This window comes from Cucurbita moschata, unplaced genomic scaffold (genome assembly GCF_002738365.1).
Source record: "Cucurbita moschata cultivar Rifu unplaced genomic scaffold, Cmos_1.0 Cmo_Scf00006, whole genome shotgun sequence".
NCBI classification, from domain to species: Eukaryota; Viridiplantae; Streptophyta; class Magnoliopsida; order Cucurbitales; family Cucurbitaceae; genus Cucurbita; species Cucurbita moschata.
Window position 1 is genome coordinate 1849103 of NW_019268522.1, and position 14628 is coordinate 1863730.

General features: G+C 35.0%; 3 protein-coding genes and 1 long non-coding RNA gene across 5 annotated transcripts; 2 read left to right on the forward strand and 2 right to left on the reverse strand.

Annotated features, from left to right (window-relative positions):
• Window positions 1–1557: 1557 nt before the first annotated feature.
• LOC111444382 (protein SRC2-like) lies at window positions 1558–2702 on the forward strand. Its single transcript, XM_023082472.1, has one exon. It carries the CDS (start codon window positions 1700–1702, stop codon window positions 2546–2548), a length of 849 nt encoding a protein of 282 aa, XP_022938240.1. The 5' UTR covers window positions 1558–1699; the 3' UTR covers window positions 2549–2702.
• Window positions 2703–4332: 1630 nt separating this feature from the next.
• Window positions 4333–4824, forward strand: LOC111444443 (protein SRC2). The gene has a single exon (XM_023082539.1). The coding sequence runs from the start codon at window positions 4333–4335 to the stop codon at window positions 4822–4824; it is 492 nt and encodes a 163-aa protein (XP_022938307.1).
• A 1037-nt stretch (window positions 4825–5861) lies between these two features.
• On the reverse strand, window positions 5862–6844 carry LOC111444383. Its single transcript, XR_002710691.1, has 2 exons — window positions 6708–6844; window positions 5862–6184 (listed from the first exon to the last, which is right to left on the reverse strand). It is a non-coding gene; the product is annotated as an uncharacterized LOC111444383 (long non-coding RNA).
• A 2905-nt stretch (window positions 6845–9749) lies between these two features.
• On the reverse strand, window positions 9750–13981 carry LOC111444435 (putative protease Do-like 14). 2 transcript variants are annotated; one of them, XM_023082533.1, is made up of 11 exons: window positions 13886–13981; window positions 13671–13767; window positions 13374–13490; window positions 13113–13280; window positions 12913–13040; window positions 12508–12719; window positions 11852–11933; window positions 11612–11754; window positions 10798–10918; window positions 10596–10688; window positions 9750–10072 (listed from the first exon to the last, which is right to left on the reverse strand). In XM_023082533.1, the coding sequence occupies exons 1-11, from the start codon at window positions 13898–13900 to the stop codon at window positions 9956–9958; spliced, it is 1293 nt and encodes a 430-aa protein (XP_022938301.1). In that variant the 5' UTR covers window positions 13901–13981; the 3' UTR covers window positions 9750–9955. The 2 variants fall into 2 exon arrangements, with proteins under 2 accessions (XP_022938301.1, XP_022938300.1); XM_023082532.1 differs by having other exon boundaries at window positions 13883–13981.
• Between the last annotated feature and the right edge of the window lie 647 nt (window positions 13982–14628).

The following is a 14628-nucleotide window of genomic DNA, read 5'->3' on the forward strand; positions in this document are numbered from 1 at the left end:
GCGTCAGGTCTCACGCACGCTCCCACGCATTGGACGCGTTTAAGCAAAATTTAAAAATAATATATATTTTTTAAATTTTGAATTTAAAAATAAAATAATATTTAATTATTTGTTGCTTTAGAATCATCTTAACCATCGATCATTTTTTTTTATATTCATTAATTTTCAACAACCAATTGAAATTAATAATAATAATAATAATAATAATATAATACATAATATTTTATTTTTATTTTTATTTTTATTTAAAATTGAATTACAAGTTTCATTTTATAACTTTCTATTTTTTCTAATATTTTAATTAGTTTAATTTTATTTCCATATTTATTAGGAAAAAAAAACCATCTTGAGTTGGATTTTGAAATTTTTTTTAATGATTTTAAAATTAATTATTTATCTGTAATTTACGTTAATAAATAAAATCCCATAAAATTAAAATATTAAACATTCGGGAGTCGAAGTCCAAGTTGTATCGATTTTGGCTATTTATACACGGATTCTGACTTAGAGACGTTCAGTCATAATCCTGCGCATGGTAGCTTCGCGCCACAGGCTTTTCAACCATGCGCGATGTGTCGGGAGCCTTTGGGCGTGCGACACGAGCCTCGTTGAGCATTAAATGTTGCGACGTTACCTTCTAACTTGGGCTGGCTTGAGGATGGTTGATGGCTGGTACGATGATGAAACATGCAAGGTGGGGTGGAGTTGGGTACCTTTCGGGCGTGCGGCATGAACCTTGCTGAGTGTGACGTTGTGGTGACCCACCCGTAATTGTGAAAAATTAGCCGAATTCGGTTTTGGTCAACTGAACCGACCAAAAACACCTAATCGGCCAACCGAACTGAATGGTTGGTTCTAAAAGACGGTCTGAATTGTTTAGATTATTAAATGATTTGAACCCTAAATACACAGATTCTGACTTAGAGGCGTTCGGTCATAATCCAGCGCACGGTAGCTTTGCGCCACATGCTTTTCAACCATGCACGATGTGTCGGGTGCCTCTGAACGTGCGACACGAGTCTCGTTGAGCATAAAATGTTGCAATGTTACCTTCTAACTTGGGCTAGCTTGAAGATGGTTGATGGCTGGTACGATGATGAAACATGCCAAGTTGGGTGAAGCCCGGTGCCTTCGGACGTGTGGCATGAACCTCGTGAATGTGTGACATTCTGGTGAGCCACCCGTAATTGTGAATGATTAACCATATTCGGTTTTGGTCAACTTAACCGACCAAAAACACCCGATCGGCCAACTGAACTGAACGGTTGGTTCTAGAAGACCATCTAAATTGTTTGGTTATTAAATGTTGCTTCTAAAAAATTGGAAAATGATTTATTTTGGTAATTAAAAAATAGCATAAAAAGGGCGAAAAAAAAATATATAATGAATAATAAATAAAAGAAAACGCGTAATAATTTATTTATTTTTATTTTTTTATATAAAAGAAAAATAAATAAAGGAATTGGAATCGGAATCGGAATCCCAATAAAAGAGAGGCTTAGAATTTACGTTAAAAAAATTCCTTACCCCTAAATCCCTATATATATGTTCGAACGGTTCGAACGATTCACTCATAAGCTTCAAGTTTCGATTTCATTTCGTGTTTAGAACATCTCTGAATCCTGAAAATTGCTTTTGATTTCCTTTGAATTCTTCTTCTTCTTCTTCTTCTTCTTCTGATTCTTCTGATTCTTCATCCATGGAGTGTAGATCGTTAGATATCAACATCAAGAATGCCAAAGGCCTAAAGAATGTCAATCTCTTCTCAACGATGGATGTCTACGCCGTCGTTTCGATCTCTGGTGATCCGCGCGGGAAATTGAAGCAGAAGACTCCCGTGGCTAATGACGGAGGCTCGGATCCTCACTGGAATTTTGCTATGAAGTTCACAATCGATGAGGCTGCTGCACAGAGTAATCGGCTGAATTTGAAGATCAAACTCGTTTCCGAACGGAGTTTAGGTGATAAGAAGATCGGGAAGGTTATTGTTCCGATTAAGCAATTGCTCGATGAATGTGCCAAAGGAGATGAAGGAAACTCCGAGAGAACGGTCAGTTTTGGCGTTAGGACGGCTAGCGGAAAGGAAAAAGGTAACGTCGAATTTTCGTATAAATTTGGGGAAAAATACACTGTTCAGGCACCGCCGCCTCCGCCGGTGATGAAAACCGGCGAGGCAGTAGCGGCATATCCCCAAGGTTATGCTGGATCTAGTTCTGGATATCCGGCTGGAGGTGCTTATCCGCCTCCAGCAGGGAGCGCTTATGCGTATCCGCCTCCACCGCAAGGGAACGGATATCCACCTCCTCCACCGCAAGGGTACGGATATCCACCTGCTCCACAGGCTGGATATGCGTACGGCGGTTACCCGCCGCAGTCAGGATACGGATATCCGCCGGTTCAACAACAACATAAGCCGCAGAAGAGCGGTATTGGCGGCATGGCTTTGGGAGCCGGAGCTGGTCTGGTTGGAGGTTTGTTGATCGGCGATATGATTTCCGATATAGGTGATTCGGCTGATGCTGGTTTTGGCGATGGCTTTGATTTCTAAGACTCTGCTTCTTCTTCTCCTCTACTCTTCATTTTCTTCAAGCTTATGATTAAGGAACCTATTATAATAAATTAGGAGTGTTTTTCTGTTAGAAATGATCTTCAGTTGTTTGAATTTTCACTTTTTGTTTTGATGATAGCTTCCATTTCTAAGCCTCTTGCTTCCATTTCTAAGTCTCTCCTTCTCCTTCTCTCTATTGATGAAATTGGAGTTCGGAGTTTATAAGTAAGGAATATTCTCTCTATTGGAGTTTATAAGTAAGGTCCAAAGCAAAATCATGAGAGTATATGCTCAAAGTGGACAATATCACACCATTGTAGAAAGTCGTGTTCAAATAACATGGTATCAGAGTGATGTCTTAAGCTTAGAATAGAATCATCAAATGTGGAACAAAAGAAAAAAAAAAAAAAAAGCTCGGTCGTATGCATAGTAAAAAATAACTAAAACTCCAAAAAAAAAATGAGTCGAACCTCAATTAAGGGGAGCCGAACTTTGTTTGATGAGAGGTGTTCGGATGAAAATCCCACATCCCCTAATTTAGGGAATGATCATGGTGTGAGCAGTTTTTTCTAACAATATCATATGATTGTAGAAAATGAGTCGAGTCTAATTAAGGGAAGTCGTACTTTGTTCGAGTGGAGGTGTTTGGATGAAAGTTCCGCAATCGGCTAATTTAGAGAATATCATGGTGTGAGGCGTTTTTCTAACAATATCATATGATTGTAGAAAATGAGTTGAGCCTCAATGAAGGGAAGTCGTACTTTGTTCGAGGGGAGGTGTTCGGATGAAAGCCCCACATCTCCTAATTTAGGAAATAATCATGGTCTGAGACGTTTTTTTAACTTACAATATCATACTACTGTGTAGAATTTAAAAGCAAAGTCATGAGAATTTATAGTCATAATATCATATCATATATATATATATATTAATATCGGTGGATAAAGTTAACTAGATTTTTAAATTCAATTAGTTTTTTTAATTAATAAATTAATAATTATCGAAAATAATAGCTATCTATACTAAACAATTCAAATAACAAAAATAAAACAATTTTTTTAAAAAAAATAGTTAACCTTTTTATATGCAATATTTATTAATTTTCAATTAGTTATTAAAAAAATATTTATTTAAATAGTTAATTTCCTACAAAAAAAAAATCTGTTTAAAAATAAAATTGTAAATCTTAACAATAAAACTTTATATATATTATATATCAAAAAATAAATTGGCCTGTACGGACATTCTTATTTCAAATAACTCAAATATTTTTTATAATTTTAATAATTAAATATAGCCTAAATTAGATTTAATGAGTAATTATATTATAATTATATTCCCTATTTTTTATAAAAAAAATTGAGAGTAAAATTAAAATTATTAAAAAGTTTAAAGTTTAAAGATAAAATATAAAATATAAAATATAATGATAAATTAAAAGATACAAACATAATTTCAAAACCACCTAAATTTAAAAAATAAAATCTTCAAAATTCACTTTTCTCAATTTCACTCTAATTATAAAAAAAAAAAATCATTAACTCAAGGTTATATACGGTAAGCCGTTGTTATTTCTCTTTTGCTTGCTTATATAACGTCTCTTTAAAAAATCTCTCTCGATTTCTAAAACCTTCTCTTAAAACCGAGGCTAGAGGCTCGAGCATACGTCGCTTGCCCGTAAGCAACGCAAGAACGAATTAGCTTAGCTCACTTGTCGTTGGAAAGTGAGTGCCGCACAATCGCAAGTCCGCTGCCATTAAAAGTGCGATTGTGACAAGTGGTCGATGGATTACAGAGCATTCAAAGTAAACGTTACCTGTGTCGAAGGAATCGAAGGAGTTCTAAGTTTCGTCAATTTCTTCCACAAATCCAAAGTCTATGCGGCGGTTTCCATCACCGGAGACTTGCTGGCCAACCAAGAAACGCCACTTGCGAAGTACTTCGGTGAAAATCCAGTGTGGAATTGGCCGATGAAGTTTTATTTGAAGGAATCGAAGTTACAGGAAAATGCCCTAACTCTGAGGATTCAACTGAGGCGAAAACGAATTTTCGGAGGAGACGAATACATTGCGGAAGCTTTGGTTCCGTTGAAGAATCTTTTTGATGGCAACAAGAATGTGATGGATGAAAATTACTGTTCATCGTGGTTGCTTTCGCCATCTGGCGGCCGTCGTGGTTTTGTGTATTTTTCGTATTACTTTAGTCGGACATACGCTGCCACCGCCGAGAGTGACGGTAACAGCATAGTTGCTCCACTGTCTGCTTGGGATTGTTAAAACGATCAAATTTATATAATATGTTTGTTAGTTCAATACGACTCTCCACACTGGTATAATATTGTCGACTTTGAGTATAAGCTTTCCTCACTTTGCTTTGGGGTTTCCCAATAGACTTCATGCCAATGGGGATAGTATTTCTTGATTATAAACGAATAATCATTCTCTAAATTAACTGATGTGGAACTTTCATCCTGTTTAGAACGGTTGAGATCGTAAATATCTAAATGAAGGACGGTTTTATAAAAAAATTCTACGAAGACACTTTTCGAGAGTTACGTACCAACAACACTAAAAATTCATTCAACCAAATCTACTTCTTTTAATAAGTTTTTGAGATTATGATTTTACTTATAATAAGACTTATTTAAAATTTAAAATTGAGTGAATTATTTAAAAAATTTAATTTTATTATTCTAAATAAAAGTATCAAATTTAATTATTATTATGATATCTAGATAAATTAGTGTATAACAAATTTTTAACTAATTTCATCGATAAATAGATAAATATTAAAAATAATTTAAAAATAGCCTAAATATTAATTCATCTAATAATATTTAAAAAAAAATAACCATGAATTCTAAAAATAACATTAATATTTTTTTTTCAAGAAAATTAAATACTAAGATTAAAAAAAATATATATCATTTTCATCTCTTTTTTCTCTGGCTTTTTTTTTAATACTTTTTCATCCTTCGTTGCAAAATCGAATTAGACTTGATATATTATTTTGATATGATAAATTAGTTCAATATTATCATTAATATGGGTTGTCCGGGACTCGAACCCAGAACTAGTCAGATGGAGTAGATAACTTTTTTAATCCCTCCCCAAACCGTGCTTGCATTTTTTCATTGCACAAGGCTTTACCTATGTATACGTCTAAAACGCAGTTACTTCCCTAGGCAGGATTCTAACTAAGAACGTCTTTTTTTCATTTTTCGATCACCAAAATTTCTCACATTTATTGGTCTTCTTAAATAAAATAATTCAAATTAAAAAAAAAAAGTTAAAAAATCAATCATTGTCCATACCTACGACTATTTCTAGTCAAATTACAAGTCTAGTTCTTTAAAGTTCAACGACGAAATAGACAACCTTAAAAGTTCATAAACTAAACTTAAACATCCTATACAACTTTACACGAGATGGTTAAGGTATCGAGTTCTAACCCTAAGCCATAACCAAATCATGGGAAATATGAAAGAATTGAATTGATTGTGTAGTGAGGGTAATAGTATCACATATCTGGATTGGACTCCTCAGGAAGAACAGTCAGAGTGATGATGCCATTAAGTGATCTTTTCACAACTGCCTTCAATGGAATCCCAACTCTATCTCCCATAATTTCAATGATCTGCCAAAAACTCGAACGGTCAGATACATAATCCTTGCCTAATGACGACGACAACGACAACGACAACGACAACAACAACAACATTTCCCGCCCCATCCTTATTTAGACGACAGAGAAAACTCTCCCCGTGCCCTCCCCTTCCCCATCTCGACAGGAGTGGACTCCTGTTGAGGGGGGGGAAAACAATCCCTAGTCTCGCAACAGTAGAGAAGGTTACTCGAACTCCAGAAAACAGAAATTTCCCAAAAACTTTATAAAAAAATTACCAAGTTTGGGAGTTTATCATAATTGTTCGTTTCCCTCGAATATTCGAAATAGTTGCAATCCAATGAATCTAAGCACATAATTTTGAGGTATTTGCTCAAATTTAAGAGTACAATTCTAAGAACTCTAGAAGTGGTTTTTATTTACAAACATTAGGATTCAAGCAAGAATGAACTTTTCTATCCAAAGAATTCACAAGATAACAGTATGCTGGCAATACCATTGCTAAGAATTAAGAACTAAAAGTAGATCCAAATACCTCTTGGATACTGCCAACAGGTTGCTTATCGAACTCGATGACGACATCACCAGGACGGAACCCAGCACGACTAGCAGGGGATCCAGGAGTTACCTATTGAAGTATTTGCTAAATCTATTCACTCATGCCAAATTTAATACATAAAATAAGAAGAAAAAGATAGAAAAGGAAGAANCCAAAAAAAAAATGAGTCGAACCTCAATTAAGGGGAGCCGAACTTTGTTTGATGAGAGGTGTTCGGATGAAAATCCCACATCCCCTAATTTAGGGAATGATCATGGTGTGAGCAGTTTTTTCTAACAATATCATATGATTGTAGAAAATGAGTCGAGTCTAATTAAGGGAAGTCGTACTTTGTTCGAGTGGAGGTGTTTGGATGAAAGTTCCGCAATCGGCTAATTTAGAGAATATCATGGTGTGAGGCGTTTTTCTAACAATATCATATGATTGTAGAAAATGAGTTGAGCCTCAATGAAGGGAAGTCGTACTTTGTTCGAGGGGAGGTGTTCGGATGAAAGCCCCACATCTCCTAATTTAGGAAATAATCATGGTCTGAGACGTTTTTTTAACTTACAATATCATACTACTGTGTAGAATTTAAAAGCAAAGTCATGAGAATTTATAGTCATAATATCATATCATATATATATATATATATTAATATCGGTGGATAAAGTTAACTAGATTTTTAAATTCAATTAGTTTTTTTAATTAATAAATTAATAATTATCGAAAATAATAGCTATCTATACTAAACAATTCAAATAACAAAAATAAAACAATTTTTTTAAAAAAAATAGTTAACCTTTTTATATGCAATATTTATTAATTTTCAATTAGTTATTAAAAAAATATTTATTTAAATAGTTAATTTCCTACAAAAAAAAAATCTGTTTAAAAATAAAATTGTAAATCTTAACAATAAAACTTTATATATATTATATATCAAAAAATAAATTGGCCTGTACGGACATTCTTATTTCAAATAACTCAAATATTTTTTATAATTTTAATAATTAAATATAGCCTAAATTAGATTTAATGAGTAATTATATTATAATTATATTCCCTATTTTTTATAAAAAAAATTGAGAGTAAAATTAAAATTATTAAAAAGTTTAAAGTTTAAAGATAAAATATAAAATATAAAATATAATGATAAATTAAAAGATACAAACATAATTTCAAAACCACCTAAATTTAAAAAATAAAATCTTCAAAATTCACTTTTCTCAATTTCACTCTAATTATAAAAAAAAAAAATCATTAACTCAAGGTTATATACGGTAAGCCGTTGTTATTTCTCTTTTGCTTGCTTATATAACGTCTCTTTAAAAAATCTCTCTCGATTTCTAAAACCTTCTCTTAAAACCGAGGCTAGAGGCTCGAGCATACGTCGCTTGCCCGTAAGCAACGCAAGAACGAATTAGCTTAGCTCACTTGTCGTTGGAAAGTGAGTGCCGCACAATCGCAAGTCCGCTGCCATTAAAAGTGCGATTGTGACAAGTGGTCGATGGATTACAGAGCATTCAAAGTAAACGTTACCTGTGTCGAAGGAATCGAAGGAGTTCTAAGTTTCGTCAATTTCTTCCACAAATCCAAAGTCTATGCGGCGGTTTCCATCACCGGAGACTTGCTGGCCAACCAAGAAACGCCACTTGCGAAGTACTTCGGTGAAAATCCAGTGTGGAATTGGCCGATGAAGTTTTATTTGAAGGAATCGAAGTTACAGGAAAATGCCCTAACTCTGAGGATTCAACTGAGGCGAAAACGAATTTTCGGAGGAGACGAATACATTGCGGAAGCTTTGGTTCCGTTGAAGAATCTTTTTGATGGCAACAAGAATGTGATGGATGAAAATTACTGTTCATCGTGGTTGCTTTCGCCATCTGGCGGCCGTCGTGGTTTTGTGTATTTTTCGTATTACTTTAGTCGGACATACGCTGCCACCGCCGAGAGTGACGGTAACAGCATAGTTGCTCCACTGTCTGCTTGGGATTGTTAAAACGATCAAATTTATATAATATGTTTGTTAGTTCAATACGACTCTCCACACTGGTATAATATTGTCGACTTTGAGTATAAGCTTTCCTCACTTTGCTTTGGGGTTTCCCAATAGACTTCATGCCAATGGGGATAGTATTTCTTGATTATAAACGAATAATCATTCTCTAAATTAACTGATGTGGAACTTTCATCCTGTTTAGAACGGTTGAGATCGTAAATATCTAAATGAAGGACGGTTTTATAAAAAAATTCTACGAAGACACTTTTCGAGAGTTACGTACCAACAACACTAAAAATTCATTCAACCAAATCTACTTCTTTTAATAAGTTTTTGAGATTATGATTTTACTTATAATAAGACTTATTTAAAATTTAAAATTGAGTGAATTATTTAAAAAATTTAATTTTATTATTCTAAATAAAAGTATCAAATTTAATTATTATTATGATATCTAGATAAATTAGTGTATAACAAATTTTTAACTAATTTCATCGATAAATAGATAAATATTAAAAATAATTTAAAAATAGCCTAAATATTAATTCATCTAATAATATTTAAAAAAAAATAACCATGAATTCTAAAAATAACATTAATATTTTTTTTTCAAGAAAATTAAATACTAAGATTAAAAAAAATATATATCATTTTCATCTCTTTTTTCTCTGGCTTTTTTTTTAATACTTTTTCATCCTTCGTTGCAAAATCGAATTAGACTTGATATATTATTTTGATATGATAAATTAGTTCAATATTATCATTAATATGGGTTGTCCGGGACTCGAACCCAGAACTAGTCAGATGGAGTAGATAACTTTTTTAATCCCTCCCCAAACCGTGCTTGCATTTTTTCATTGCACAAGGCTTTACCTATGTATACGTCTAAAACGCAGTTACTTCCCTAGGCAGGATTCTAACTAAGAACGTCTTTTTTTCATTTTTCGATCACCAAAATTTCTCACATTTATTGGTCTTCTTAAATAAAATAATTCAAATTAAAAAAAAAAAGTTAAAAAATCAATCATTGTCCATACCTACGACTATTTCTAGTCAAATTACAAGTCTAGTTCTTTAAAGTTCAACGACGAAATAGACAACCTTAAAAGTTCATAAACTAAACTTAAACATCCTATACAACTTTACACGAGATGGTTAAGGTATCGAGTTCTAACCCTAAGCCATAACCAAATCATGGGAAATATGAAAGAATTGAATTGATTGTGTAGTGAGGGTAATAGTATCACATATCTGGATTGGACTCCTCAGGAAGAACAGTCAGAGTGATGATGCCATTAAGTGATCTTTTCACAACTGCCTTCAATGGAATCCCAACTCTATCTCCCATAATTTCAATGATCTGCCAAAAACTCGAACGGTCAGATACATAATCCTTGCCTAATGACGACGACAACGACAACGACAACGACAACAACAACAACATTTCCCGCCCCATCCTTATTTAGACGACAGAGAAAACTCTCCCCGTGCCCTCCCCTTCCCCATCTCGACAGGAGTGGACTCCTGTTGAGGGGGGGGAAAACAATCCCTAGTCTCGCAACAGTAGAGAAGGTTACTCGAACTCCAGAAAACAGAAATTTCCCAAAAACTTTATAAAAAAATTACCAAGTTTGGGAGTTTATCATAATTGTTCGTTTCCCTCGAATATTCGAAATAGTTGCAATCCAATGAATCTAAGCACATAATTTTGAGGTATTTGCTCAAATTTAAGAGTACAATTCTAAGAACTCTAGAAGTGGTTTTTATTTACAAACATTAGGATTCAAGCAAGAATGAACTTTTCTATCCAAAGAATTCACAAGATAACAGTATGCTGGCAATACCATTGCTAAGAATTAAGAACTAAAAGTAGATCCAAATACCTCTTGGATACTGCCAACAGGTTGCTTATCGAACTCGATGACGACATCACCAGGACGGAACCCAGCACGACTAGCAGGGGATCCAGGAGTTACCTATTGAAGTATTTGCTAAATCTATTCACTCATGCCAAATTTAATACATAAAATAAGAAGAAAAAGATAGAAAAGGAAGAATGTAATGCAAAAAAGGTATCATTATTACCATGGCTACAAGAACCCCTTTAGTAACGTCTGGAAAAGATGCATCTCTTTCTTTAAGTTGTTCGATTATCATTTCGTTGAGATCGATCATTTTCAATCCAAGCCAAGGCCGAATAACTCTCCTGTATCATCACACTTTATATTATAATCATCATTGGAAAATAAAAATAAAGCCATTTCATTCAATCCTTGAATGCAAAATAAAAACAGTGGTGAAATAAATCTATTTTACACATGAATGGTGTGATGTCCCACGTTGGTTGAGGAGGAGAACAAACCACCATTTATAAGGGTGTGGGAACCTTCCCTAAGCAGACGCGTTTTAAAGCCTTGAGAGGAAGCCTGAAAGAGAAAGCTCAAAGAGGACAATATTTGCTAGCGGTGAGTCTGGGTCGTAACAAATGGTATCAGAGCCAGACATCGGATGATGTGTCAGCCTTCTCACTGTACCCCGAAGGGGGGTAGACACGAGGCGGTGTGCAGTAAGGACGCTGGGCCTCAAAGGGGGTAGATTTGGGGGCAGTCCTACATCGATTGGAGGAAGGAAAGAGTGCCAGTAAGGACGCTGGGCCCCGAAGGGGGGTGGATTGTGATGTCCCACATTGGTTGGGGAGGAGAACAAACCACCATTTATAAAAGTGTGGAAACCTTCCCCTATCAGATGGGTTTTAAAGCCTTGAGGGGAAGCCCAAAAGGGAAAGCCCAAAGAGGACAATATCTGCTAGTGGTGGCCATGGGTTGTTACAACCCAAATGGCGTATATTCAATTCAATTCACTAGTAAAGCAATATTAGTCTCTAAATGTGTTACAATACCCTCTTTTCTTGAATTGCTCTGTAATTTTGGAGACTGAATCAATTGGTACAGCGAAACTTAATCCAACGGCATCATCCACTTTCATAATATTTACACCAATAACTTCTCCATCCACATTAACAAGAGGACCCCCAGAATTTCCCTACATGAGAAATACTGATTACAAAATGCCAGTGTTTCGTATTTATTTTAACAACAATGAAGCACGTTCGATATTGCAAAGGGAATGAGATACATACCACGTTAATTGCACAATCTGTTTGTAGATATTCCCTTCGCATTCCACCAAGACCCAAATCACTACTCTTACGGTCAACACAACTGAATCGAATCAAAGACGAAAAGTAGACGATCAAATATGTAGTTAATTCTAAGCAAGGACACTTCTTAAACATGTATTGCATGTTTGGTAGTACAAACGCATGTGTTAAACACTTGTGGTATAAAGTGAATAAGGACCAAACATCTATTAGGCACGTATAGGACACTTGTTCGAGCATACTAAATAGACGAAAATAGTAATGCATGACATGTGAAATACATCAACCTCATTTTTTAAGCAAATAAATGCATAAACATATTGACTTCAGGAAAAAAAAAAACAAATCTTATATAAAAATGACATTTTTAGAAAAAATATTGTTTAATACTTGTCGTTTCAAGTCCTAGATTTTTAAAAATATGACATGGCACCGTGTCTATATCATATCATAACCATGTCTCATGTCTGTATTCATGCCTCTTAGTCAACAACTATAGATAACAATAAAGTACGTAATTGAGGAAAAGACTTTGTATCATTCATGTCTTCAGCATCAAAAATATGAAGGAATTATATGTTCCTATCTCTTCCATGGAAACATCACGGACAGAGAAACTTCCTATAATTGACCACCTTACTATACCAGCTGTGACAGTATTCTGAAGCGAAAGTGGACACCCAATTGCTACAACCCAATCCCCTGGTCGGAGCTTGCTTGAAGAACCAAGCTTTGCCATGGGAAGAGGGCTTTTAGAATTGATTTTCACAATGGCAATATCAGAGTGAAAATCAGCATTCATTACTGTCCCTTCAAATGTCCGACCATCTTGTAGAGTAACCTCTACCTGTACCATTTCACGCATTCGTTATTGTTTGTATTATTGTGATAAAAAGAACATAGTATTAACCAGGGGAGAAAATTGATATAATTATCAAGATCAGCATTTCAACACATCACAATAAAACAAAAGGATCCCTAAACATATTCTTGTTGTGCTCAGGAGGAAAGCAAACAAACAGGCTGACATATCTACTTGCCTTTCCTTTGGATGCAGCTCGTGGACCATGAAAATCCGTCACGACATGGGCACATGTTAAAATAGTACCATCCTTGTCAATAATTGTTCCGGATCCCATGCTTTTAGCAGTAGCAATTCCGTAAATACCTAAGAAAACAATCCCTTACCAACTTTTTTTTCACAGAAATCACAATAAAAATAACAAATATTTGCCAATACCATGTGAAACAGAAATATTTACAACAGCAGGGCCGACATCTGCTGCAGCATTTGCAATTGTATCTCTATCCAAACATCTTGGACAAGGCTTCTGCGTATCTCCAGGCTTTTCCTTCTCCACACCAGATGGTGGAGCAGGACTGACTCTTGAAGAACAAAATGAAAGACCTACAATTTCACACAAGACCTCCAGTTGAAACAGAATCTATGTAAAAAAAAACTTGCCTACAATCAAGAAAGTAACTAAACAAACAGACAGACCCAATTTCTGGTGATCAAATGCACCAGAAGGATGAATCGTGAAGCCGTGTGCGGTCTGCCATGGAAGAAACAGTGGCTCACTCAAAGCAGCAGGAATTGACAACACTACAGAGGATCCTTCAATGAAGAAACATACAAAAGATCAATGAATAGAACATTCTCAAGATATTGACCAGTACAGAATTTACATTCATCTACGTTTTCGATTCATCAGACATACAGCAAAGTAAACTCTCCTGAGTATTCATTTTCATTCATCAATATCTTGAAAGCCATTAAAAGAGCTCAAAAACTCACCATTATCTAATTTGCTTCCGGCGTACCAGAAACAAGAACCAGCAGCAGCAATTGCAGCGATCCGTCCGAGCGTGTTGCGTGAGCTCGAAACCTTTCTCTGCAAAAATCAGATTCATCAATAAACAATAATACATAAAAACATAAAAAGAAAAATTAAAAAGAACAAAAAAACTGATATCGATTGAGGATTGAAGAGTGATTCAACTAAATACAACAAGAAGCGGGATCATTGGCGTTGTCTTTTGCTCGGAAATTCCCTCGTAGTTGTTTGTCCGAAACTTGTTTTTCGAATCGCCGCCTGAACCCTTAAATTCCGGTTAACGCCGACGAGGAGGCAAACAGTATTGGGTCCAATTTGAACACCCGGCCCATGGCCCCAACAATTTAGTGGACTCAATTTGAATACTCGGCCCATGGGCCCAACAATTTAATGGACCCAATTTGAATACTCGGCCCATAGGCCCAACAATTTAGTGGATCCGATTTGAATACTCAGCCCATGGGCCCACCAATTTAGTGCGACCACACACCCATGAAGATGAGTTTGGTTCAAATAAATTAAATAAATTATGTTTTATACGTTCTACTAAAATTACTAAAATATCATATAAAATGAAATTTATTGTTAATTTTTTTAAAAAAATTAGCTTAAGATACAATTAGATCAATGGAACAAAAGAATGAGAAGGAAGGATACGTACATGAGCAGATCATCTTGAGTAAGCAATAAGAGGAGCGTTCGGGGACCCCATTGATGTGTGTTCAGAGAGAGATGCATTGAATATCCACACAATTAGAGAGGATCGTGTTTAACTGAAAGAGAAGGATAAAATAGATTTGTTACGATGCAAACAGCTATATGGGAAACTTCAGTGTATCCGCCTTAAATGGATATGGACAATAGTTTAGTTATAATTGAGATTCTGTTGGTCGATGACTCGATGTCTTGAAATTTCAT